The 24,160-nt window shown below is 37.3% G+C and overlaps 2 protein-coding genes across 2 annotated transcripts; both read left to right on the forward strand.

The window, feature by feature from the left end:
* The first annotated feature begins 8,925 nt into the window (after nucleotides 1-8,925).
* LOC119825337 (olfactory receptor 5AC1-like) lies at nucleotides 8,926-9,846 on the forward strand. The gene has a single exon (XM_038346164.1). It carries the CDS (start codon nucleotides 8,929-8,931, stop codon nucleotides 9,844-9,846), a length of 918 nt encoding a protein of 305 aa, XP_038202092.1. The 5' UTR covers nucleotides 8,926-8,928.
* Nucleotides 9,847-20,967: 11,121 nt separating this feature from the next.
* On the forward strand, nucleotides 20,968-21,885 carry LOC119825302 (olfactory receptor 5AC1-like). Its single transcript, XM_038346101.1, has one exon. It carries the CDS (start codon nucleotides 20,968-20,970, stop codon nucleotides 21,883-21,885), a length of 918 nt encoding a protein of 305 aa, XP_038202029.1.
* The last annotated feature ends 2,275 nt before the right edge of the window (nucleotides 21,886-24,160 follow it).

Below are 24,160 nucleotides of genomic sequence, written 5' to 3' on the forward strand. Positions count from 1 at the left end.
AGAAGGAAGGAGAACATGAACAAGAAAGTCAGGACCGTGAGGGGTGTGTTCACCCACTGAGACGGTGGGACAAATCTAACGGGAGATTACCAAGGCCAATTGGAATGGGACTGATGGAGTATGTGATCAAACTGGACTCTTTGAATGTGGCTGATGGTGGAGGCTGACTGAGAAGCCAAAGACAATGGCAATGGGCTTTGATTCTATGGCATGGACGGGCTCTGTGTGAGCCTTGTCAGTTTGGATGCTCACCTTCCTGGACCTGGGGGGAGTAGGGAGGACCTTGGACTTCCCATAGTATAGGGAATCCTGACTGCTCTTTGGCCTAGAGAGGGAGGGAGTGGGCGTATGGGTGGAGGGGAGGGGAGGGAATTAGGAAGAGGGGAGGAGATGGAAATTTTCAATAAAAACAAAATAAAAAAAAAGAACAGTGGCCTTGCTCTAAAAACAAGGAAAAAGCTGAGTTAACAGAATGGGAGGGAGCAAAAGTCTTTGTACCTGTTCTAAAGCATCTTCAAAGATTCTCTTTGTAGTTATGCCTTTAAAAGCTTACCCAACAGAAGAGATACTACTCATCTCTACACCTTGCTGTAATGGGGATGGAGATGAGTCCCAAACATGTTTGTATTGTGCTGATTAAACCTTGCTTATTACAGTCTAGGCCTCTCTGGTGGTCTCTCTCTGGGGGTCATAATCTGGGCACAACAGTTGCCCTACCTCTACTCCCTGCTTGGTCACCTCACCTATACTTCCTGCCTGGCTACTGGCCAATCAGCATTTTATTAAAATATAACTAACAGATCTTTACAGGGTACCAGACCATTCATTGTCCCACAGCATCCCTCTCATTATCCCCTCCTATTTTCTTCATTTCTCACCAAATACCTTCTTCTTCCCAAGTTGATTCCCTTCTTTCATGACTTTTTTGCAATTGATAGGACACTGCATTTAATTAGGGTTACCTAAATGAGAATAAATCAGAGATTATTTGAATGAGGATAAGATATGAGTGACTACACTACTAGAGAATATAATTATATTCCCCGTGTAACCTTTAAATAACTGTAATTCCTCTGAGAATGAGGTCACATGATCCATTCCTCCATTCATGATGTAGTCATTCATGGATTCAGTGCCATGTAGGGTTTGTGTGGAAATCCATATTGTGTATTCATGCACACATCGGCCATGTCATGTCCAGAAGACGACAGTTTATATCACTCCTTCCATTCTTCAGCTCTTATATTCTTTTTGCCTCTCTTTCTTCAAAGCTCCACAAGCCTAGGAGGGATGATTTAGACATTGCATTTAAGGCTGAGAACGTAGCAGTCATTTGTTCTCAGAGCATTGCCTGTGTATTTGCATCTGTTTAAGTATTGCCAATCACAAACCGAAGCTTTTCTGACCAAGGATGAAAGCAGCACTTAGATATATGCGTATAAAGGACAATTTTCAGGGCAGGTTTCACAACACATGAGAACTGCGAATACCTTTGTACCTGGTGTTCTTTTTCATTTGTTTTAACTCTGCCAGATCTCAAAATTGCAAGTCAATTAGGAGGGAAAAGGTCTATGGTTGATGCAGGCTGGAGCATTTATCTTAAAATGTCAAATGTAAGTGTTATTGAAGCATAACTACACCTACAGTTATTTTTCTTAAATATGTCTCATTTTTTTCATCTAAATCACGTTCTGTTCTCCATAACTTACTGGTAGCATGAACTAGATGTGAAAAATTTATAGAGGTTGGAGTTAAATTTTTACTATCATAAGCTGCCAACAGAGTAAGCATATGTCTTGGTTTCATTTCTCTTAGCTTGTATCTCTTGAAAAAAGAGATGAGCAAATGTCTCTCTCCAGAAATCTAATGATAAAAATGAGTTAAGTTACTATTTTATACTCTCTGCTCTCTGTCAAGTACAAGAAGGACTTGATATGCATTCTTTCACTTTGCTCCTCTTATACCTTGTTAAGCTCCTATTATTAACTTTAAAAGTGAGAATACCAAGGCTTAGAGAATTTATTTGATTAGTGTTTTAGAGTCAAAGTCCTTAAGCTGGTGTGCTTTAAAGTTTATGGTATTAACTTTGTAACTCTGCCTCTCTTATGACTTAAAGCAGAAACCTAGTATTTTTTGTATCTACAACAGTTCATAGTCATATGAAGCATAATTTCAATTGTTATTGCTATCTTTATGATATGTTGCAATGTTTTTTCTTTATTATTTTTGAAATTTGTGTAAGTTGTTCTGTAAGATTACCTTTCAGATTAAAATCATTTTCTAGTCAAAATATTTCCTCAGTATTTTATCTTAAATAGGATCAAAATTATGTATAATAATTGATAAATTAAAAACCTCCAAAATTTGACTGTTCATAATTGATTAGCATCAGGATAGTGGTCTAAGATTAGTAGAGTAAGGAATTTAATTACATAGCACAGAAATATACAAAGAGTAAAACCCAGGAAACTGACAGTCTTTAATACAGGGTTTTCCCGTACAAGAGCAGCATAATAAAGCAACCCCATTGGCAGTTTTGTGACGAGCCTGCCCCAAAGTATAAACAACATGAGAGAGCTGTCTTCATTGAAAGAAATGAAATTTATGCCCTGGCAATGCTGAAGCATGCTTGGGTAGCCAGTATATGGTGGTTCTGTTGAACTTGTCCATATTGGGTTTCATGGTCTAAGTTGATGAAGACGACTGACCAGGTTTCTTCCTCATGATGGCACCAGATCAGGAGATAACTGGTATAAATACAAGCCCTCATTTCTATGAAAGATTGGCGAAAGTCTCCCTTTCTGCCTATATAAGAAGACTATCTGGCTCACTTTTTGAGCCAACTAATATACACTCCGGTGTTGCCTCCCTTTATGTTGCAACATTAGGCTCGATAAAAAGAATTTCTCGGATGGGCTTTTCTTGCCTGCTTGAGCAGACTGAGCTGGAAGTAGAAACAGACCGTAGTGGCTTGAGAGACAGGAAGTAGCCACAGCAGCACTGACCGGGACAACAATGTGGTAGCAGCAACAGCATACCATTCTAAGAGGCTACAGAGTTTCCAGTTGCTTTGACAACAGCAGATGAGGCAGATCCATCAGCTGAGTTGCAAAATTAAGCCAAACCCACACCCGCCTTGATATGCATCAGAGGCTTGGAGCTAAACAATTGCCCAGTAGAGACAGACAGACGGCAGAGGCAGAGCTGAACAGTTGCCAAGCAAAGTTTCAAGTAAAGTGAAGAGGCCAGGTGCACTGACAGCTACAGAAGAGATTGGATACAAAACAGGCTGTGGCCCAACAGCCAGCAGAAGCAGTACCAAAAAACAAAACAAAACAAACAATCAAACTAAGGCAGTGGTAGCTCCCTACCAAGTGGTGGCAGTCATGACAGTGGCCAAAGCAAGCTATACCAATTGCTGCTCTGAAGGGCGGGGACATCCAAAACTTAGGCCCCTAAACTGCAAGGTCAGCTACCTTGAAAGGCTGAGGAATCCTCAGGAACCATAACTATTGTAAAACTAACTGTCCCAGTAAATAAAGCTAACAAGAGCTATATACAAGACACTAGAGGGTGCTACCTACTATTTTTACTGCATGCCTGCTGCCACTGGTGTCAAACACTAAGACACAGGAAAGGTGGCCAAGAACAATACTTGAAGACCTTCTCCTTGCCTACCCATGTTCCAAGTATAACAAAGGACTTCAGCCAACTGATGGATAAGGCCACATCCTGAAGCATCCACTCTCCATAGCTGGCTATCTGAGATACAGCAGGGTGCTGCTTCAAAGGATGAGGAATGCTAACACTGGCTAGTAGCGTTGGCTTTTCTGTTTGTTTTTAACAGCACAATAATTTATATTCTTTGAATTCTGACTTACTGCACAGAAAAGAACCCCCCCTGCCCCACTAGGAGCTGTTGTGGAAACAAAGGTTATCTTCATATTTCCCTCTGCTTATTATTAGCACAGGGCTGAGGACAATGAAAATGCTCAGCAGATGTGTGCTCCAGGATTTACAAAGACCGTTCCAGCAGTTACCGTCTGAAAACTGACTGCACTTCGTGCCTTTCCTTTTTCTATGCTTGCCACTGTCAGATCCAGATCCTGAGGGGAAGCATGGAAACACCTTTACAACAGTAAAATATAATCCCAGACTTACTGAGAACAGGTCAGTGTTTGCCACACGTGGGTTTAACACAGGCAGAACAGTTATTCTATTCCAACAACATGCTCTGGCTTTTGCTATTAAGACAACACAACGCTCTCCAGGTTCAAAAACCTAACCGTGTTCAACAAAACTGAAGATATCAAATATTTCACAGAAGAGTTTGGTAACAGAATCTACTAGCTACACAAAATTTTACTTGGAAATAGCTATACTTGTTTTGAACTAATTTTAATTAAATTACTTTTATCTTAAAAAATAAGAGGGCACCAGAACTCATTACAAATGGTTGTGAGCCACCATGTGGCTGCTGGGAATTGAAATCAGTACCTTTGGAAGAGCAGGCAGTGCTCTTAACTGCTGACCCATCTACTCATCTAAAATGTGGCATGAGTTGGAGAGAGACAACCCTGAGGCTAGAAGGGCAGGGGAGCTGCCAATGTCCTCCACCCACTGCAACTCTCAGGAGAGTGGGAAATGCACATCATCTGGGCAGCACAATAGGACCAATCCTGTTGGTGGAGTTGTGGGTGAGTCATCCCTGTAGTCATTAGCATGGGAGAACTGTCCCCATTAGTCATCTCTCATGTTGTGCCATTGGCAGGAGAGAGATCCCCCCCCCCCCCATCAATGCATGAGGCAGGTAAGAGAGCTGGCCCTGCCTCTCATCAGCTGTAGCACTCTGGAGAGTTGCCCCACCTCATGTCTGGGCAACACAGTAGAACTGACCCATAGTTGTTGGGGATCTGACCTCGAGGACATGAAAGAAAGAGAAGTTATATTGCCCCTTGCTCAATGCTGTAAGGTCTGAACTTGCCAGGGACAGAACAGAAGACCTCGCCCTGTTGTTTGAGGTTTCTGTCTTGCCCAGTTCCCACAGTCATTAAGTCCGAAAGAAATCACACAGAGGTCTACATTAGTTATAAACTGATTGGCCCATTAGCTCAGGCTTCTTATTAACTCTTATAACTTATATTAGCCCATTATTCTTGTCTATGTTAGTCATGGCGCTTGGTACCTTTTTCAGTGAGGCAGTCACATCTTGCTTGCTCTGTGTGTGGATTATGACTGCAGACTGCAGAATCCTCTTCTCAGAATTTTCCTGTTCTCACTGGCCCATCTCTACTTCCTTCCTGGTCGCCCACCTATACTTCCTGCCTGGCTACTGGCCAATCAGCATTTTATTAACCAAGTACAAGAAACAAATGTTTACAGGCTAAAACCATTTTCCAACAGCACCCTGTTGGTGAGGATAAGGGAGAGCTGGTGGACTGACCAAACCTGCAATTATCCAAACTCACAACTAGGGTTATATGTTGGCCTACCCCAACATCCACCCCATCTGTGGTCTGCTGAAGCACTTGAATGAACCAGTCCTGAAGACCCAAGGCTGAAGAACCAAGGTTGCAGTTTTCACAGACAGGGCAACAACAGGATAACTATTTCAGTGAGGGCCCAGCATAGATAGTGTAAAAGAAACCACATGTTTTGACCCAGATTAATGTCTTTCTCTAATGAACACTTGCAAGAAAAGAGATATATTGATAAATGGGTACTGGGTGACTCACTGTGCTGCACTGCAGCTTCAGTTTTTTCTCCTTTTTACTTTTTACTCTCTCTCTCTCTTTTATTTTGCAGGGAAACTTGTAATGGCAGAGGGTGGATACAAAGGGATGAGGAAATGAATGGAATAGAGATACATGATGTGAAAGACACAAAAATAAAAAATACAGTGTGCTCAACATTGCCTATTCATAATCAGAAAAATTAAAGTGAACTGATATTCTCATTTTATATAAAGTCAACTCAAAATAAGTTAATGGCTTACATATAGGTATAGCATAGATTCTATTATTACCCAGAAGCTATAGTTCTCATGTGTTATCCTGGACAATCATTTATTGAACATTCACCACCCTATATGGTGGATGAAAATATGCAAAACAAGTATTTGATACAGGTTATATATAAAAGACATTAAGAACAAAAGCAAGAATATCATGAAAAGTGATTAAAATAAGAAAGTACATGAAATGGATATATGATTATTTTATACAATGGGGATGTAGAAATATCCAGCAAATCAAACACACACACACACACACACACACACACACACACACACACACAGAGAGAGAGAGAGAGAGAGACTTCTAGCTAGTCTAAAGTTTAGAATGTTATATTTCCAAATATGGCTTATAAATCTGCTCATTGCAGATTTACAAACAAAATCCTGAACAATGTAAACAATCATCTTTCAATTCTAGAAGGCTAAAATAATGAATATTAATGAAAATAATGTGACCAGGAAAAACTTTATGTTTTCAAACTATTGGAATATGAGAATATGAGTATTTGACATTTTTGTTTAAAATGAATGTAAAAGTATGTGTACAGTAAGTTAGTTTTCTAGCAGAATAAACTAGTAGTGTATGTGGAATATTAACACACAGATACTTAGAAGGCAGAAATGCATATATGAATGTGTTATTTGTATTCACCAGTGATCAGTGTAATTGGAGCAATTTCTTTTCTTTGTGTTTTTACATCATCTTATTGCCTTAAGTCTTTTTTTTGGAAATCTAATTAGAGTGAACCACATTAAATTTTTGGCTGCATATGCCAGAAATGATTACACATTGCCAATGTCACTATTCAATAACAATTTTTCTCTGTGTAAGAAGGGTATAAAAAAAAACCCTACTGCCTAATTACTAGAAGCTGAATTCTCATAACATTGTCAAAAAGTAGCAAATACTATGTGAACTTTTGGTGAAGAATTAATAATATACATATTCAAAGATAATGTGTATGTATTCATAGACATATTTTTCACTGCAGGACAGCATGGTTGTTGCTTAGAAGTAAACTGAAATAACAAATCTATTATATCATTGAAAGAATATTGATGGAGCAAACATTTTATTTTACTTATAATTGACCTATAACTTTAGTTTTTGAAAGTACTAGACCAACAAAGACAGTTAGAATGCTGTTATTAGTTTTGATTTGTTGATTAGTGAACAATGCCCAGCAGAGTGGATTTATCCTATAGGGAGTTTTTGCCATCATTTTGGGAGTTTCAGTGTTCTTCTCACAAGCAAAATTGAAGATGGAAGGAAATAAATAGGCCCTTTAAACTGTGCTTCTGAAGGAAAATTGACACAGAAAGAACAATTCTTGATGCCTTTTTCCTTCACTTAAAGTATTCTTTTTGAGGAATTTTTCTTATATCCATGGGTGAGATATAATATTTTATTTTACTTTCTTTTTTTAAAATAAATAATGCCTGTATACAATATAAAAGCTTTCCCAAATGGGTTTGACAATATATTTGGAAATATCTTTTTAGGGGACTTATTTTATAAATAGAACACAATGCAATTTCTACTGAAAGAGCTAAATCCCTATGGACTCACAGGTACCTGTATGTGGACCAAAGATTTGATCTCTGTCATATGGGTTTGTAAATTCTTTGCAGGTAACCTCTATGCTATGTTTCTTATTAATAATATTGGGTAATTGAGTTTTTTTGGGTACTGAGGGGAACTGCATTGTAGAAAACCTAATACACCATGGTAAAACTGCAAACCAAACTTTATAAATTTGTATATGAATAATAGTAAGTTGAAGGTTGAATTGGGTTCTGAAAATTTGGCTTCTAATACCTTAATTAATATAAAGTAATAAAACCTTCACTATGTTAAGTCCAAGATCCTCCCAGCTCCCCCTAAGTCCAGGAAGGTGAGCAACCAAACTGACAAGGCTTTTGGCTTGGAGAGGGGTGGAGTGGGGGTATGGGTGGAAGGGAGGGGAGGGAAGGGAGAGGAGGAGAGGAGGAGATGGAAATTTTTAATAAAAAAATGAGAAAAAACTACAACCCCCCCAAATAAAGTAATAAAACCAATCTGTCAAGTAATTCAGTTAATTTTTAAATTATTTTCATTTAAAAAAATTCCTAGAATCCATGTTAAATCACTCAGAGGTGTGTGACATCTAAAAATTACATTTATTGGAGATCAGAAGTTTGAATTTACTTCAAATATACCAGCTTCATTAATGCCTTCATAGGGCTAATACAACTCTAAATAGAATTTCTTTCCCTATTCACAGTAAGGTTGGAGAGGAAATACTTCCCAGGGTAGTGCCGCTATTTAAATAAAACATTGTCTTGAGGTCAATTTTCAAATTGAGCTAGTGTCTTTTTAAGATATTTTATTACAAGCCTGGCATGGTGACATGTGCTTTTAAATCTGGAGAATGAGGCAGGTGAATCTGAGACTGAGGCCAATGTAGTCTGCATAGTATCACTAGGATAGCCTGGGCTACACAGATAAACCCTGTCTCAATAAACAAAAATAAATAAGAAGACATTTAGTATAAAATGTATTATGTATTTTTTCTTTATACATTCTGTACACAATCTCTGTATCTCTCTCTCTCTCTCTCTCTCTCTCTCTCTCTCTCTTACACACACACATACACAATTTATAATTGATTCAGGTATGCATAAGATCAGATAAATTAGTGTCTACAGTCTCATTATTTATCCTTCAGATGATTGGGTGCAGAAAGTCTATATATTAAAACTGTTCAGAAAATATTTTCTGTTTCTGGCATGGTTAAAAAGCAGAAACATTACACCTTCTTAATTATGGAGCACCTAAAGCACACGAATGTGGTCTCAATGTGATCCTACTCTTACTGAGTCTTACATGAAAAAAATTTCCCTCCTTGCACTGAGCAGCCTGAGTGGGTGTGATGGAAGGAAACTGGACCCTGCTGTCTGAGTTTGTTCTCAGAGGACTAACAGATCGCCCAGAGCTGCAAGTCCACCTGTTCCTGGTGTTCGCCTCCATCTACGTCATCACCATGGTGGGCAACCTTGGCTTAATCTTTCTCATCTGCAAGGATCCACATCTGCACACTCCCATGTACTTTTTCCTTGGAAATTTAGCTTTTGCTGATGCCTGTACTTCATCCTCTGTGACTCCAAAGATGCTTATGAAATTTTTAAATAAGAATGACATGATATCCCTGGGTGAGTGTTTCTCCCAATTTTATTTTTTTTGTTCAAGTGCAACTGCAGAATCTTGCCTCCTGGTAACAATGGCCTATGACCGCTATGTAGCCATATGCAACCCTCTGCACTATGTAGTTGCAATGTCCAAAAGACTCTGTGTTCAGTTCATATGTGTATCATATCTAATTGGACTTCTACATGCCTTACTTCATGTAGGATTGCTGTTTAGATTAACTTTTTGTAGTTCCAATAAGATAGACCATTTCTACTGTGAGATATTGCTACTCTATACAATTTCTTGCACTGACCCATCTATTAATGCATTGGTTGCTTTCATTTTCGCTTTTTCTATACAATTGAGTACTTTTATGAGCATCATAATTTCTTATATCCGTGTGCTTTTTGCCATCCTGAAAACAAAGTCTGAGAAGGGCAGAAGCAAAGCCTTCTCCACCTGCAGTGCCCATCTTGTGTCTGTCTCTTTGTTCTATGGCACCCTCTTTGTCATATACGTGCTCTCTGGATCTGACACAGACAGTTACCAGGGTAAAATATATTCATTGTTCTATACTATCTTCATTCCTCTGCTGAACCCCTTTATTTATAGCCTAAGAAACAAAGAAGTTTTGGGTGCTTTGAGAAAACTCGCAAAATGATGACCTCTTCTGAAAACTTCAAAGTGTTTCCTATCACCAGATTCTTTCTTTTTAACTTCATCATAATATCTGGCCTTGTACTTTGTGAGTAATATGGATATTTTTACATATTGTTAAATAAAGCAATAAAATTTAGGCTAATATGCATGTATTAATATTATTATAAAAATAGTGAAGTCCTTAAGGAAAGATAGAGCATAAATTGTTTTTAAATTCCCACTCAAAGGAGAACGAGTCATCTGTAAATTATTGTCTTCATAAGATTAAATAATTCCTTTGCTGATACATGTCTTATCATATTATTGAAGCATGACTCAATGTATATGGATTCAACTTGTATTTTTTATTCATTGATTATTATTTATTTCATATATGAGTGATTATAAGTATCTCCCAGTGTCCCCTCTCATCCTCCCACCACACCTGCTGATTCTCTTCTTCCTGTCAAGTATTGCCCCTCCCTCCTCTCATGCCTTTGTTTATACAAACATACTTCAAAGATGTCTGTTTATAATTATGAATTGTCTGTTCATAACTGCAATGATCATGCTGAATACAGAGATTAGTTTTTCACAGAATCCCTTCTTTAAAATCCTTCTTTAGCTTGTACATTTTTTCTGCTCATTCTTTCATCATGTTTCTTGCAGCAGGTGTTATAGTTGTCCCATTCAGGATTGATGACTCTAGGTAGAGATGCTTATTTTTTAGCACTTTGGACAGTTTTTTTAAAAAGTTACATTTTTTTGAAAATTTCATATATGAATATAGTATTTATAGCAATTCTATTTCTCTGTCTTCTCCATCCAAATTTTTTTCTGTCACCTACATCCTCTTACATTCAAAAGCTCTGTTTTGAATCTGTGCATTAATCATTGTCCTCAGCAATAAGAAGCTTCTCTGATCAAGGCTCAATGTTGCCCTTGTCTATGACTAATAATACACTTGTTTAGAAAGTAGTTTGACCATTTAGCACAATAATAAGCATCAAATCTTACCCACAGAACTTGTGACCTTCATAGTCAGGTCTTTTGGTCATGTTTACTGTACCAGGTATACATTTATTCCTTGGAGTCCATGTAAGATGCAATCAGAAAGATGTTGATTAACCCCAACCAGTCGTGCTGGCACTGAAACAGTGGGCAAAGCTGCCTGACAGGTATTAGGGCCATTGAGGAGTATTCTTCCAGTGTAGCCTCAACAGCACTTTCTGGTACTCTGAAGGCTAAGGCTGCTCAGCAGGGAGAGAGCTTCTAGCTTGGTTCCAGTCTTTTGGCTTGCTGTCTTGGGCCAAGTGTGCAGTTCTTTCTGTAATAGATTATTACCATGTAGTTCTGGTCCAGGGCCCCAGGAAAAATGCAACAACTTCTATTGCTTTGGGATCATCTGGTATATCCACAGCTAACTCACAGAGAGTTATCCTGAACCTGACAATAGTACTTTCCTTAAAACACCCATGGATTCTGGCATCAGAATTGACCAGCACAAATCAGAGTACCTTGATTCAAACTTCTTTGATAATAACCATCTATATTGTTAACACTGTTAGCTAGGTCTCAAAATAGTAGTTTTCCCTGTTGACGCCTCTAAAACCTGATAGTTCAAATCTTGATTGCTTGTGTCTTATTTCCTGAAATGTCATTTAATAATCTGTATATAATAGGGAGTTTTTATTTTTATAATAACTGTATAGTACACACATCACACCATTTTGATGTAAGTCTAATAAACACCATCACAGCCAGGTAATCTCTGAGTATTCCACTCTAAGTATAAGCATCAGATACCAGAATGTTTTCACTCTCTTATTGGGATTGTTAAACTTTCTTCTGTTAAACACTACTGGCCTTATTATTTCAAGGTTTCTATGCGGGTGAACGAAGGGGGGGGACAGCAGCGAGCAGTCGAGCGAGCGAGGAGAAGCGAGCGTAGCGCGCTGCGCGCGCGCGCGGAGCGAGAGCGAGCGAGCGTAGCGAGCGATCGAGATAGATAGCGAGCGAGCGAGCATCAGAGCGAGCAGGGAGCGAGCAGCGTGCGAGCGAGCGAGCGAGCTATCGGCGATCGAGCGGCGAGCGAGCGATGCGAGCGAGCGAGCAGAGCGAGCGAGCTATGCAGCGAGAGAGAGGACGAGGCGATGCGATCGAGGAGCGAGGCTAGCGAGAGGATCGAGGATCGAGCGAGCTAGGAGCGAGTCGAGATAGCGGAGCGAGCTAGCATCGAGCGAGATAGCGAGCTATCGATCTAGCTATCTATCTCGCTATCGATCTATCATCTATCTGAGCTATAGATCTATCTGAGTCTATCGCTATCGAGTAGCGAGGCGAGATAGCTAGCGACGATCTGAGCGAGAGAAGCCCATGTATATCATAGATCGATCGAGTCGTAGCTATCATCGTCTATCAGATCTGAATCTATCTATCTATCTAGGCTATCTATCTATCTAGCATCTATTCTATCTAGTCATCGATCTAGCATCTATCTATCTTAGCTATCGAATCTATCTATAATCTATCTATCATATATCTATCTATCTATCTATCGTATATTATATCTATCTCTCATTCACCCCATCACCCACTTTTCCCTTTCCTCTCTCTTTGGGGAGACTGCCTTCTTACCTTCATATGCAGCAGGGTTTATAGGTAGCTCTTTCATTACCCATAGTTTTGGTTTTACTTTCCAAAACCTTCACTTTCCTCCATCCCACTTTCCCATTCCCATTTGTACCTTCCCACTCTTGGTATCTCCTACTTTCATACTGTTTGTGTTTTACTGTCCCCAACAAGACTTCACCCCAAATCCCACATTCTATGGCTTCTCTTTTGTTTTCTGGCCTGAGGAGATACTCTTAATGATACTCTTTCTTTTGTATACTTTTTTATTGATTTTTATTGAGCTCTACATTTTTTTCTGCTCCCCTCCTTACCTCCCCCTGCCTTCAACCCTCTCCCGAGGTCCCCATGCTTCCAATTTACTCAGGAGATCTTGTCTTGTTCTACTTTCCATGTAGATTAGATCACTGTATGTCTCTCTTAGGGTCCTCATTGTTGTCTAGGGTCTCTGGAATTATGATTTGTGGACTTGTTTTCTTTGCTTTGTTTTTAAAACCACTTATAAGTGAGTACACGTGATAATTCTTTTTCTGGGTCTGGGTTATCTCACTCAAAACGATGTGTTCTAACTCCATCCATTTGCCTGCAAAATTCAAGATGTCATTATCCGAGAAAGGCAATTCAAAACAATTCTGAGATTCCATCTTATGCCTTTAAGAACGGCAAAGATCAAAAACACTGATGACAACTTGTGCTGGAGAGGTTGTGGGAATACTCCTGCATTGCTGGTGGAATACATGCTGGTTCAGCTCCTTTGGATGTCAGTGTGATGATTTCTCAGAAAATTAGAAAACAGTCTTCTTCAAGACTCAGTAATACTATTTCTGGGTATATATATGTGTATATATATGTATATATGTATATGTATATATATATATATATATATATATATATATATATATATATATATATATAGGATGCTTAATTGTGCCACAAGGACATGTGCTCAGCTATGTTCATAGTAGCATTGTTTGTCATATCCAGAACCTGGACTCAACCTAAATGCCCCTTGAATAAAGAATGGATAAGGAAAATGTGATAAATTGACATAATGGAGTACTACACAGCAGAAAAAAGTAATGACATCTGTGGAAAAACTCTTTCAAGCTTAATTACACAAATAAAAATTGCAAAACTAGTTCATTAATGAGGAATATTATATAAAGTTTGTCTGTGTGTCTGAGTTACATTACTTACTGTAATATTTTTAGCTCTACTAATTTTTCTGTAATTTTCATAATTCACATTGCTAACAGATGAATTGATTTGACTTATGTATATATATATATACCATATGTTAATTTTCCATATTTTTCTGAATGTCTTGGTTGATTGTCTTTCCCAGCTATTGCATGTAGTGCAGCAATGATCATACATGTATTGGTATCTGTATCAGAGCGTGTAGAGTTACTTGCCTTGTACGGGGATGGTATAGCTGGGTCTCATGATATTTCCTTTTATGCTATTTGAGAAACCTGTGTACTGGCTTTCCTAGTTGTTGCACAAGTTTACAGTTCATCCAAATTATCAGTATGGCGCCATTTAATGTCACATCAGCATTTATTTTAAAAATTATATTTTTCATTTATAATTCCACAAATTAAATAATAAGGTCCTTTGTTCAAAATATGTCTCATTATTCTTCCCAATTCTCTTCATCTCTCACAAAATACCATTTTCTTTCCAAGCTGATGTACTAATTTCATGACCTTTTTTGATGGATAGGGTGCTGCATTTAATTAGGGATACCTAGATAATAACAAGTCAGAGGTTATTTGAATGACAACAATGTATGAGTGACTGCAATACTGGAGAATATAATTATATTTTCCCTGTGACCTTTAAATGGTTGTAATTCCTCTGAGAGTGAAGTCACATGGTACATTTTTCCATTTATGGTGGATATATTAATGGACCATGTGCCATGTAGCTTTTGTGTGGATATCCATATTGTGTATTCATGCTCTCATCCACCATGTCATATCCAGAAGATGAAAATCTATATCAGTCCTTCCATTCTTCAGCTCTTATATTCGTTTGGTCTCTCTTTCTGCAATTCTCCACAAGCCTGGCAGGGAAGATTTAGATATTTCCCGCAAGGCTGAGAACTTAACAGTCATTTGTTCTCACTGCATTGACTCTATATATGTATCTGTATTAAGTGTTGCCAACTGCAAGCTGAAGCTTTTCTGATCAAAGATGATAGAAGCAATTAGATATATGAGTATAAACAGGACAATTTTCAGGGATGTTTAACACCATATCTGTTTCCCAAATACAATCATTTTTCTTTCCCCCTAGAGGGCCTATGACCTCCCATCATATACTCTTATCAAATGTCAAGTGCCAGCTATGAGTTCCTTTATGGTATAGGTCCAAAATCCAATGAGAAGGAAGACGTTATCCTCACCTAGCCATGCCACTGTTGCATATATGTGAGAATTTTGCCTAGAAGGTAGGTATCAGTTTAAATTGCTCACAGCTGGTTAGGCAAATTAATAGCTTTCTCCCTGAGAATCTTCTATAAGACATTTAAGCATGAAGATAGTTTGCCAGCAGGGAAGAAGTTTTCCTGTTAGGTCAGGAATGATTTATCTGTTTTCTGTGGTCACAGAGTTTGCTGTGTTCAGCAATAAGAATTTACTGTCTAACTGACATGGGCAACGAAGAACAGAGTCTGAGTAGGTCTCTGACAAATAAGGAATGAAGAAGTAGCCCATGGCCAAGAAAAAACATTTGTGTAATAACTTATGTCTTTGGAGAGCAACACTCTCTTCCATGAATGCTATCTAGATTCAAATGCCTTTCATAAATTACATTAAAAAATAGCCTATAAAGTAGTATATTTTCTTCAGTCTTTTTTTACTTATTCTTAGATTAAAATATTATTTTATGTGATGTGAGCTGGCCAGGATGTATATATATGTAAGTGCATTGCATACATATAGGAAGCGTTGGACATCAAAAGAGGATTTTAGATCCCCTAAAACTGGAGTTACAAGTGCTTTTGAACCACTTTGTGAGAGCTGAGAACCAAACCTCTCCAGTACTTTCTCTTTTTCCATTTGTGTTTTATATTTTTTGGGTTGTATTTCATCTTGTTTTTTAACAGTATATTATCATCATTTTATTAGTAGTAGTAATAATAATAATAACAATAATATGATGTGGAATTTCCCTCTGTATGCTGTGAATATATTTTATTACGATTAATAAAGAAGCTGCTTTGGTCCTATCACAGGTAAGAATAGAGAAAGCCAGTAATTTTAAGCAAAAATAGAGGGGAACCAACCATGTAGCAATACACAGATTAATAGGAATGCGTTAATTTAAGATGTAAGAGCTAGCTCAAAATATGCATAAACTGTTGGCCAAACAGTATTGCAAATAATATAATTTCAGAGCAACTACTTTGAGTCTGTGTTGCTGGGAAACAAATGAGCAATCTCTGCATATAATAATAAAAAAGGAAACACATGAATGGATAGAAGGTGAGAGTAGCATGCATGAAAATATTACCTTTATTCACCCGTGATCCAAATTGAAGCAATTTTTTGTCATTTTATACATTTTTATTTTCTTTAATATTTTTCAAATATCCTATTTGAGTGAGCCATACTAAATTTATTGGTTTCTATCAAGACATGATTACATACTAAATTTATTGGTTTCTTATCTAAGACATGTATATCATATGGTCAAATAAAAAATATTCTCAATAGCAGCAGGTGTGAAATAATCCACTAAACTATTGTTAGATGTTGAATTCTCAGAACATTAGTATAAAGTAACAAATACTGTGGGAAAATTTGATAATTTCCATAAAGAAAATTAATATACATATTCACATGTAATGTATATATGTGGTCATAGAAATGTTTTGATGATGTATATTATGTTTGTTGTTCAGATTCAAGTTTTCTTAGAAAACCAGTTACCTCATCTGAGGACTCTCCATGGAGTAAACCTTTTATTTTTCTTTAATTGGCATCTTAGTAGTTAAACAATAAATGCTTAAATAACATCAGTTACAATCATCTGTTAATTTTAATTTGCTGATTAGTGAACAATGCCCAACAAATTGGCTTTATCCTTTGGGAAGTTCTTGATAGCATTGACAGAGTTTTTATACAGATAGAGAGTTTGAGATCGCAAGAAATAAATGCCATTCCCTCCAAACTGCTATTCATAGAGAAAACTGATGTGAGGAGGACCTTTGCTACCGAAACCCTTATTCCTGCAGGTTAAATGTCTTCATTTAGATATGTCTTGTGTTATCTGTGCCTATGCACATTTCCATAGTATTGTGTAAAAACTATTTTATTTTATTGTAATTTTAAACATATGGTCATTTTGATACCAACAGTTTCTTATAATTTATACAAGATATAATGATATGTATGTTAATTTATATGAAAATATCTATTAGGGTACTTATTTGACAAATGGGACATAAAGCTTCCCTCAAAATCTAAGTGAAATATTTTGTATACATTCGCTAAATTTCTATGCACTCACAACTGTCTGTTAATGGTTTGAAGATTTGAGATTAGTCATGTAAATTTGTAAGAGTTCATGTGGTTAACCTCTATGCTATGATTCTCATTAATAACAATAAAGAAGCATATTGGGAGAATACACCTTAGAAACCCAACACATTTTATAAGCCCTCAAAATAAGGCTCTTGAACTGATTAAAATAAGGCTGGAAGATTCTGAAACTTGGGATACAAACCCTTTATTCAGATAGTGTTGTAAAATTGAACTGTTGAATACTTTATTACATAAAGCATCCTTTCTGAGTCTTTAGAAGTAGTCTTCCAGAATCAGGAATACTCTACAACTAAGAGTTATAGAAGTATGTGACTTCTCCTTTTTTTCCACTCTTTGTTTTTGAGACAGGGTGTTTCTGTGTAGCTTTGGAAACTGTACTAGAACCCACTCTGTAGACTACACTGGCCTTGAACTCACAGAGATCCCCCTGCTTCTGCATCCCGAGTGCTGGGATTAAAGGCATACGCCAGCCACCGCCTGGCATATGTGACTTGTTAGGATGTTTGCACCTGCTTTCTCAGCTGGTTCTAGGTTTATGTAGTTTCCATAATATGAAGTAAGGAAGTTTGCCATATCCACTGCATTGGCTTTATCATTTTTTTTCAAATTTTATATAAATTTTCATATTGTATATTTTGATTGTGTTTTTTCTCCTTTCTTAACTCATCCTAAATTCTCTCCATCTCCTTACCTCTCAATTTTTTTGCTTTTCTTCCTATCTCTTTAAAAAATAGGCACAGAGGAAAGTCCACAAGGCCTCAGCCCTACACAAAGAACTATAGGCTACCAAGGAAAGCTGGAAATAGGAGAGGTGGTCCTTCCCATGGAAGAGAACAGCAAGCAGTTTTCCAGTCCCAAATGGTCAGACCTGAAAAGTACATACAAGTAACACCCAGACTGAACAGTGCTGAAGGAACTCCTTCAGCCAGTAGCCTTTAAGAAGCTAGCCAACTTGGGCATGGCATCTCATATTATAATGCCAACATAAAACACAGGCTTGCTCTCTCTCTCTCTCCTGGATTTTGGATTTGGTTCCTGTTTCCTGTTCATGCAAAGGACTGTGATCTGTGAGTCTACCCCTAAATAACTAACCCTTTATTGTATGCAATTCTGAGCTAGTGTGGGATTATTTTGTAACTTTTATCTTCAGCATAGGTTATATTTAGGGAATTTTGTGTATATTTGTATATACATATGCTTGGACTAAAACATTTTGAAAATAGAGGCCCTGAATTTGAAAAATTGTAGAGAGGGCTATAATAGCAGGTTTTGAGGGAGCAAAGGGAAGGGAGAAATCTTGAGATTAAATTATAATATCAAAATATCAATAAAAGTTATAAAAAAGAAACATACAGAGGAGAAGATTGCAAGAATTCTGGAGTAAAGGTTAGAGTAAAGAATGAAGAATGACAACAGCCACTAGAGGCCAGAAGGGTAAAGAGAGGAGTTTCCCATGGATCTCTAAAGGGAATGCATCTGACTCACAGTGTTGAGTGTCAGCCAGTGATGCTGATCTTAGACTGCTGACATCCAGAGAGGTCAAATAATACATTTAGGTTGTTTTAAAATACATTTGGATGTACTAGCCACAGGTATCCAAAACTAATACTTTTATTTCTCAGTGAAAGTATTCATACAATCAATTTTAATGATGTAAGTATTTCTAGGCTTTTGGAAGAGCTCTGGAGAGGACTATGCCATGAGCTGAATTCTGAGGGTTCCATATTTAGAGGGTCTAATGAATAAAAATGATATTTTCTGACATAATGGATCAAGATAAACAGAATTCAACCCCACAGGCTATTTCAGAGTAACTGACTACATAGGGTTTTTGATTGACTGAGACCTTTTAAGAACATCAGAGATATAAACATTATTTTATCTCTCTTTCCTTATAAAAATATCTCTACAGAAATACAAACACAAAAATTAATACAAACAAATAAAAGCACAGTAAGACAAGTCAGTACTGTCTGACAGAAATGTATACTGATAATTTTTACACAATTATTATTATTTTATTTTTGGTTTTTCGAGACAGGGTTTCTCTGTAGCTTTGGAGCCTGTCCTGGAACTAGCTCTTGTAGACCAGGCTGGTTTTTACACAATTATTACATAGACATCAGTTTCTCTGTTAATGTGTTTAGATGATTAATTCAACTTCAAACAATTTTTTTCTTATTCCCAATAAAGATTTAGGAGAACCCATCTCATGAAAAGTTTTGTTATTTAAGTGGAACAATCATATCACAGCTCCTTTCTATGAAATATTTCAGGGCTTCATGCTTAAAAAATTTGAAATTATATTTTGTGTACATACTTTCCTCTATAAACTCTCTATTAAATTTGACATAATTTTAATTTTTATTATTTTATAATTTTATTTTATTTTTCATTTTTTCAAGATAGGGTTTTGCCGCATCTTTGGAACCTGTTTGGAATTAGCTCTTGTAGACCAAGCTGGCCATGATCTGACAGATATACGTCTGCCTTTGCTTCCCAAGTGTTGCAATTAAACGTCTGCGCCACTATTGCTTGGCTTATTTTCATTTTTAAAAGTAAAGAAAATGTTTTGACAAAATTAGTTGTTTGGAATCACATATTTGGGTATGAGGTTATTAGTTAATTGTATAAAGAATTGGTGACTGTGATAAATCTAAAAGTTTTAGTTTGTAGACAAGCCATATAACAGATCAAAAACTGTAAAATAATCTGGCTAGCCCTATTAATAAATTAATAGCCCTTAGTCACTTAAGCTGTCTCTTTCTATTTCCCAACTCATATTTTAAATCAGAAGTACAGGTATGTCATAGTATAAATCATGCTATGTCTAGAATATGCATATTTTATCATGGCAGAAATGTACTATGGTGTTGATTAGAATTTCCTCCTTCGTGATTTTCTACATCATCTATCCTAACTTCCTTTTTTGTTACATTTGTAGGTATCAACTGAGACTGAAATTTTCTGTCCCTTCTCAATTATATCTGTAGTTGTTAATAATAAGTTTGCTTCATTTTTCCTCAATGTTTTCTATAAAAAACTTATAACTTGGCTTTTAAGTTGAATTCAGATATTTAAAATCCTAACCATTGTATCTATACTATCATTTTTTTGAGTTCAATCTCATCTGCTCTTTGGTAATCTCTCTATATATTTCATTGAACAGAACCACACATGTCTTGTTTAGTCTGTGAATGTTTTTATAAATATGTTTCAGATAACACAATAGCAAGTGAAAGAAAACAACATAAGATTTTTATCATTATCTTGTTAATTGACAATGTCTTTGGATGACAGAATAATGCACACAATAACAAAGGTATTTTTCAGTCTTACATAAAATATTTGGAAGTTATATATGAAATTAAAGTAGAAATGGCATATTTTAGGAGGAAAATGAGATTAGAAGGGGGAAGAAAAATGGAAGAGCCTTTTGAGAAATAAATATGTTCAGTGGGAATTTTACATTTTAGTGAAAATGCCATTTGGTAAAACACTACATTGTATAGCCTCATTAAAATATAACAAAACATTTTATATGGAATTGAAAAAGAGACTTTTCACATTCAATTAGTCTTTAAAATGTTTCAGTACAAAATGAACTATACATTTTCCCTGTAAATTATGTATACAACCTATCTGTCACATGTATGTGCACCATTTACAGTAATTGAGACTAACAAGCATAAAGTCAAATCAAAAATTGGTTTCCATGGCCTAATCTATTAATATTCAGATAACTTCATGTTAAAACTTTGTATATCAAAGTTAGAAAATACTTTGTGTTTTCAGTATGCTACTAAATGCAGAAACATTACATTTTCATATTTTGTGATTACGGATCAAATGCAGCATATGCAGCACAGTTCCATGTGAGAATGTGATGCCATTCTCAGCAGCTTTATTCAGATCTTATGTCCCTTCCTTCTTCACAGTGAGAGTCCTGAGCCAGTGTGATGGAAGGAAATAGGACCCTGCTAACTGAGTTTGTTCTTAGAGGAATAACAGATCGTCCAGAGCTGCAAGTCCCCCTGTTCCTGGTGTTCTTCTCCATCTATGTCATCACCATGGTGGGCAACCTGGGCTTAATCTTTCTCATCTTAAAGGACCCCCATCTTCACACTCCCATGTACCTTTTCCTTAGAAATTTAGCCTTTACTGATGCTTTTATTTCATCCTCTGTGACTCCAAAGATGCTTATGAAATTTTTAAATAGGAATGACATGATATCTCTAGGTGAGTGCTTTGCCCAATTTTATTTTTTTTGTTACAGTGTAACTAGTGAAATTTTCCTCCTGGTAGCAATGGCCTATGACCGCTATGTAGCCATATGCAACCCTTTGCTCTATCTTGTGGTGATGTCCAAAAGACTCTGTACTGTGCTAATAAGTATGTCATATATAATTGGTTTTGTAAATGCTGGACTTAATGTAGGGTTATTATTTAGATTGACTTTCTGTAAGTCCAATGTAATTGATCATTTCTACTGTGAAATCTTGCCACTCTATACAATCTCTTGTACTGATCCATCACTTAATGCATTGGTGACTTTTATTATTGCTAATTCCATACAAATCAGCACCTCTGTGACCATTGTAGTCTCTTATGGCCGTGTCCTATTTGCTGTCCTGAACATGAAGTCTAAGAAGGGCAGAAAGAAAGCCTTCTTCACCTGCAGTGCCCACATGTTCTCTGTCTCTTTGTTCTATGGCACTCTCCTCTTCATGTATGTGAGTCCTGGGTCTGGACCAGGTAAAACCCAGGATAAAATGTATTCACTGTTCTACACGGTTGTGATTCCTCTGCTAAACCCCTTTATTTACAGCTTAAGAAACAAGGAAGTTTTGGGTGCTCTGAAAAAAGTCATAAAATGATAATCATTTTCAGAAAATTTCAGTCTGTTCTACTAGCGTCTCTTTTCTTTTGCAATGCATCATAATATTTGAACCCATGTTATGTACATAATTGAAATTTTATGTACTGTTAATTAAAAAATAAAATATAGACTGAATGGCTGTCTTAGTAATATGATTATATAATAGTTAACAAGAACTTTTTAAAAATTAATTATTTATTTATTAAAAATTTCTACCTCCTCCCCTCCTCCCATTTCCCTCCCACTCCTCCCACTCCCCCTCTATCTTCCTCTCCAGTCCTCTGAGCAGTCAGGTTTCCCTGCCCTATGGGAAGTCCAAGGTCCTCCCCACTCCATCCAGGTCTAGGAAGGTGAGCATCCAAACAGACTAGGCTCCCACAAAGCTAGTCCATGCAGTAGAATCAAAACCCAGTGCCATTGTCCTTGGCTTCTCAGTCAGCCCTCATTGTCTGTCACATTCAGAGAATCCAGTTTGATCACATGCTCCTTCAGTCCCAGTCCAATTGGCCTTGGTTTAATAAGAACTTTAAAGCTAATCCCTGTCATTTGTTGTTTTGAAATTCATATTCACTGAGAAAAGTTACTTCATTAATTTCTTCATTAGACTGACAAACTTTAGTTTTTAAGATCTATATTAATAATCTTTGAATTTATTTTTATCGAAAAGCAAACTTAGGCTTTGAAATGATTTGTTTAAAACCCATTTTCCCTTTTAAATAATTCTAGAAGAAATTACATTTAAATTATAAACAATCCATTATTATACTATCATGCACAGGTAAATAATAATTATTTAACATGTGACAAGGAATACCTCTCAAACATGTAAAGGTGGTAATTTCTTGAGATTTAAGAGCAATCTGAAAGAGATAAATATTTATGTTGTATTCATTGAAAATTCTCAAAGATAAAGTATTGAAAATGAAAATAAGCATTTTTTTAATGTAGCATAAACAGAAAATTTTAAATTATACAAAACATCTATCTTTTTGCTACCTGTGCCTTCTTATTGTGGAGGACAATGATTAATGTAGAGACTCAAAACAGAGCTTTTGAGTGTGAGAGGATGTAGGTGACAGAAAAATTTGATGTGGGAGAGAGAGAAATGAAAATGCTGCAAATATTGTATTTATATATAAAATTTTCAAAAAGCACAGTTTTTTTTTAAAGAATAAATGCCCAAAGTGCTGAAAATAAGCAACTCTAGAGTTCTCTGTCCTTAATGGGACAACCATAACACCCGTTCCAAGGCCTAAGGAATATGATGGAAGAGTGGGCAGAAGAAATGTAAAAACCAGAGAAAGGAGAGAAGTTTTGTAAATTCAACATACACTAGCATGTTCTAATACTCTGAGGGCTAGGGCCTCCTCAGCAGGGAAAGAGATTTTAGTTTGCCTCCAGTCTGTTGTCTCACTGCTTGAGATCAAGAGTGCATTATTCCCATCCTCCTCCCCCTTCCCTCCACTCCCCTCCACCCATACCTCCCTCCCTCCCTCTCCAGGCCAAGGAGCCATCAGGGTTCCCTACTCTATGTTGAGACCAAGGTCCTCCCAACTACCCCCGGGTCCAGGAAGGTGATCGACCAAGCTGAGAAGGCTCCCACAGAGCCTGTCCATGCAGAAGAATCAGAGCCCGGCTCCATTGTCCTTTGCTTCTCAGTCAGCCCCCACTGTTGGCCACATTCAGAGAGACTTGTTTGGTCGCATGATCCATCAGTCCCATTCCAACTGGAGTTGGTGATCTCCCATTAGTTCTGTCCCACTGTCTCCATGAGTGAACGCACCCCTCACGTTCCTGACTTTCTTTCTCATGTTCTCTCTCCTTCTGTTCCTCATCAGGACCTTGGGAGCTCAGTCCAGTGCTCCAATGTGGGGCTCAGTCATTTTCTTCATCTATCGCCAGTTGGAGGTTCCCTCACGGTCCTGACTTTCTTTCTCATGTTCTCTCTCCTTCTGCTCCTCATCAGGACCTTGGGAGCTCAGTCCGGTGCTCCAAGGTGGGGCTCTGTCATTTTCTTCATCTATCGCCAGGTGGAGGTTCTATGGTGATATGCAAGAAATTCATCAGTATGGCTATAGGAACTGGCCTTTTCAGGCTCCCTCTCCTCAGTTGCCCAAGGAACTAACTGGGCTCGTCTCCCTGGAAACCTGGGAACCCCTCTAGGGTCAAGTCTCTTGACAACCCTCAGGTAGCTCCTTAAATTAAGATATATGCTTCCCTGCTCCCATATCCACCCTTCCTGTATCCCAAGCATCCCATTCCTCCGAGCTCCC

This window comes from Arvicola amphibius, chromosome 10 (genome assembly GCF_903992535.2).
Source record: "Arvicola amphibius chromosome 10, mArvAmp1.2, whole genome shotgun sequence".
Taxonomy (NCBI): domain Eukaryota; kingdom Metazoa; phylum Chordata; class Mammalia; order Rodentia; family Cricetidae; genus Arvicola; species Arvicola amphibius.

Coding starts and splice junctions, on each gene's coding strand:
- LOC119825337 (XM_038346164.1), top strand. CDS start 8,929: ATGGAAGGAAACTGGACCCTGCTGTCTGAGTTTGTTCTCAGAGGACTA.
- LOC119825302 (XM_038346101.1), top strand. CDS start 20,968: ATGGAAGGAAATAGGACCCTGCTAACTGAGTTTGTTCTTAGAGGAATA.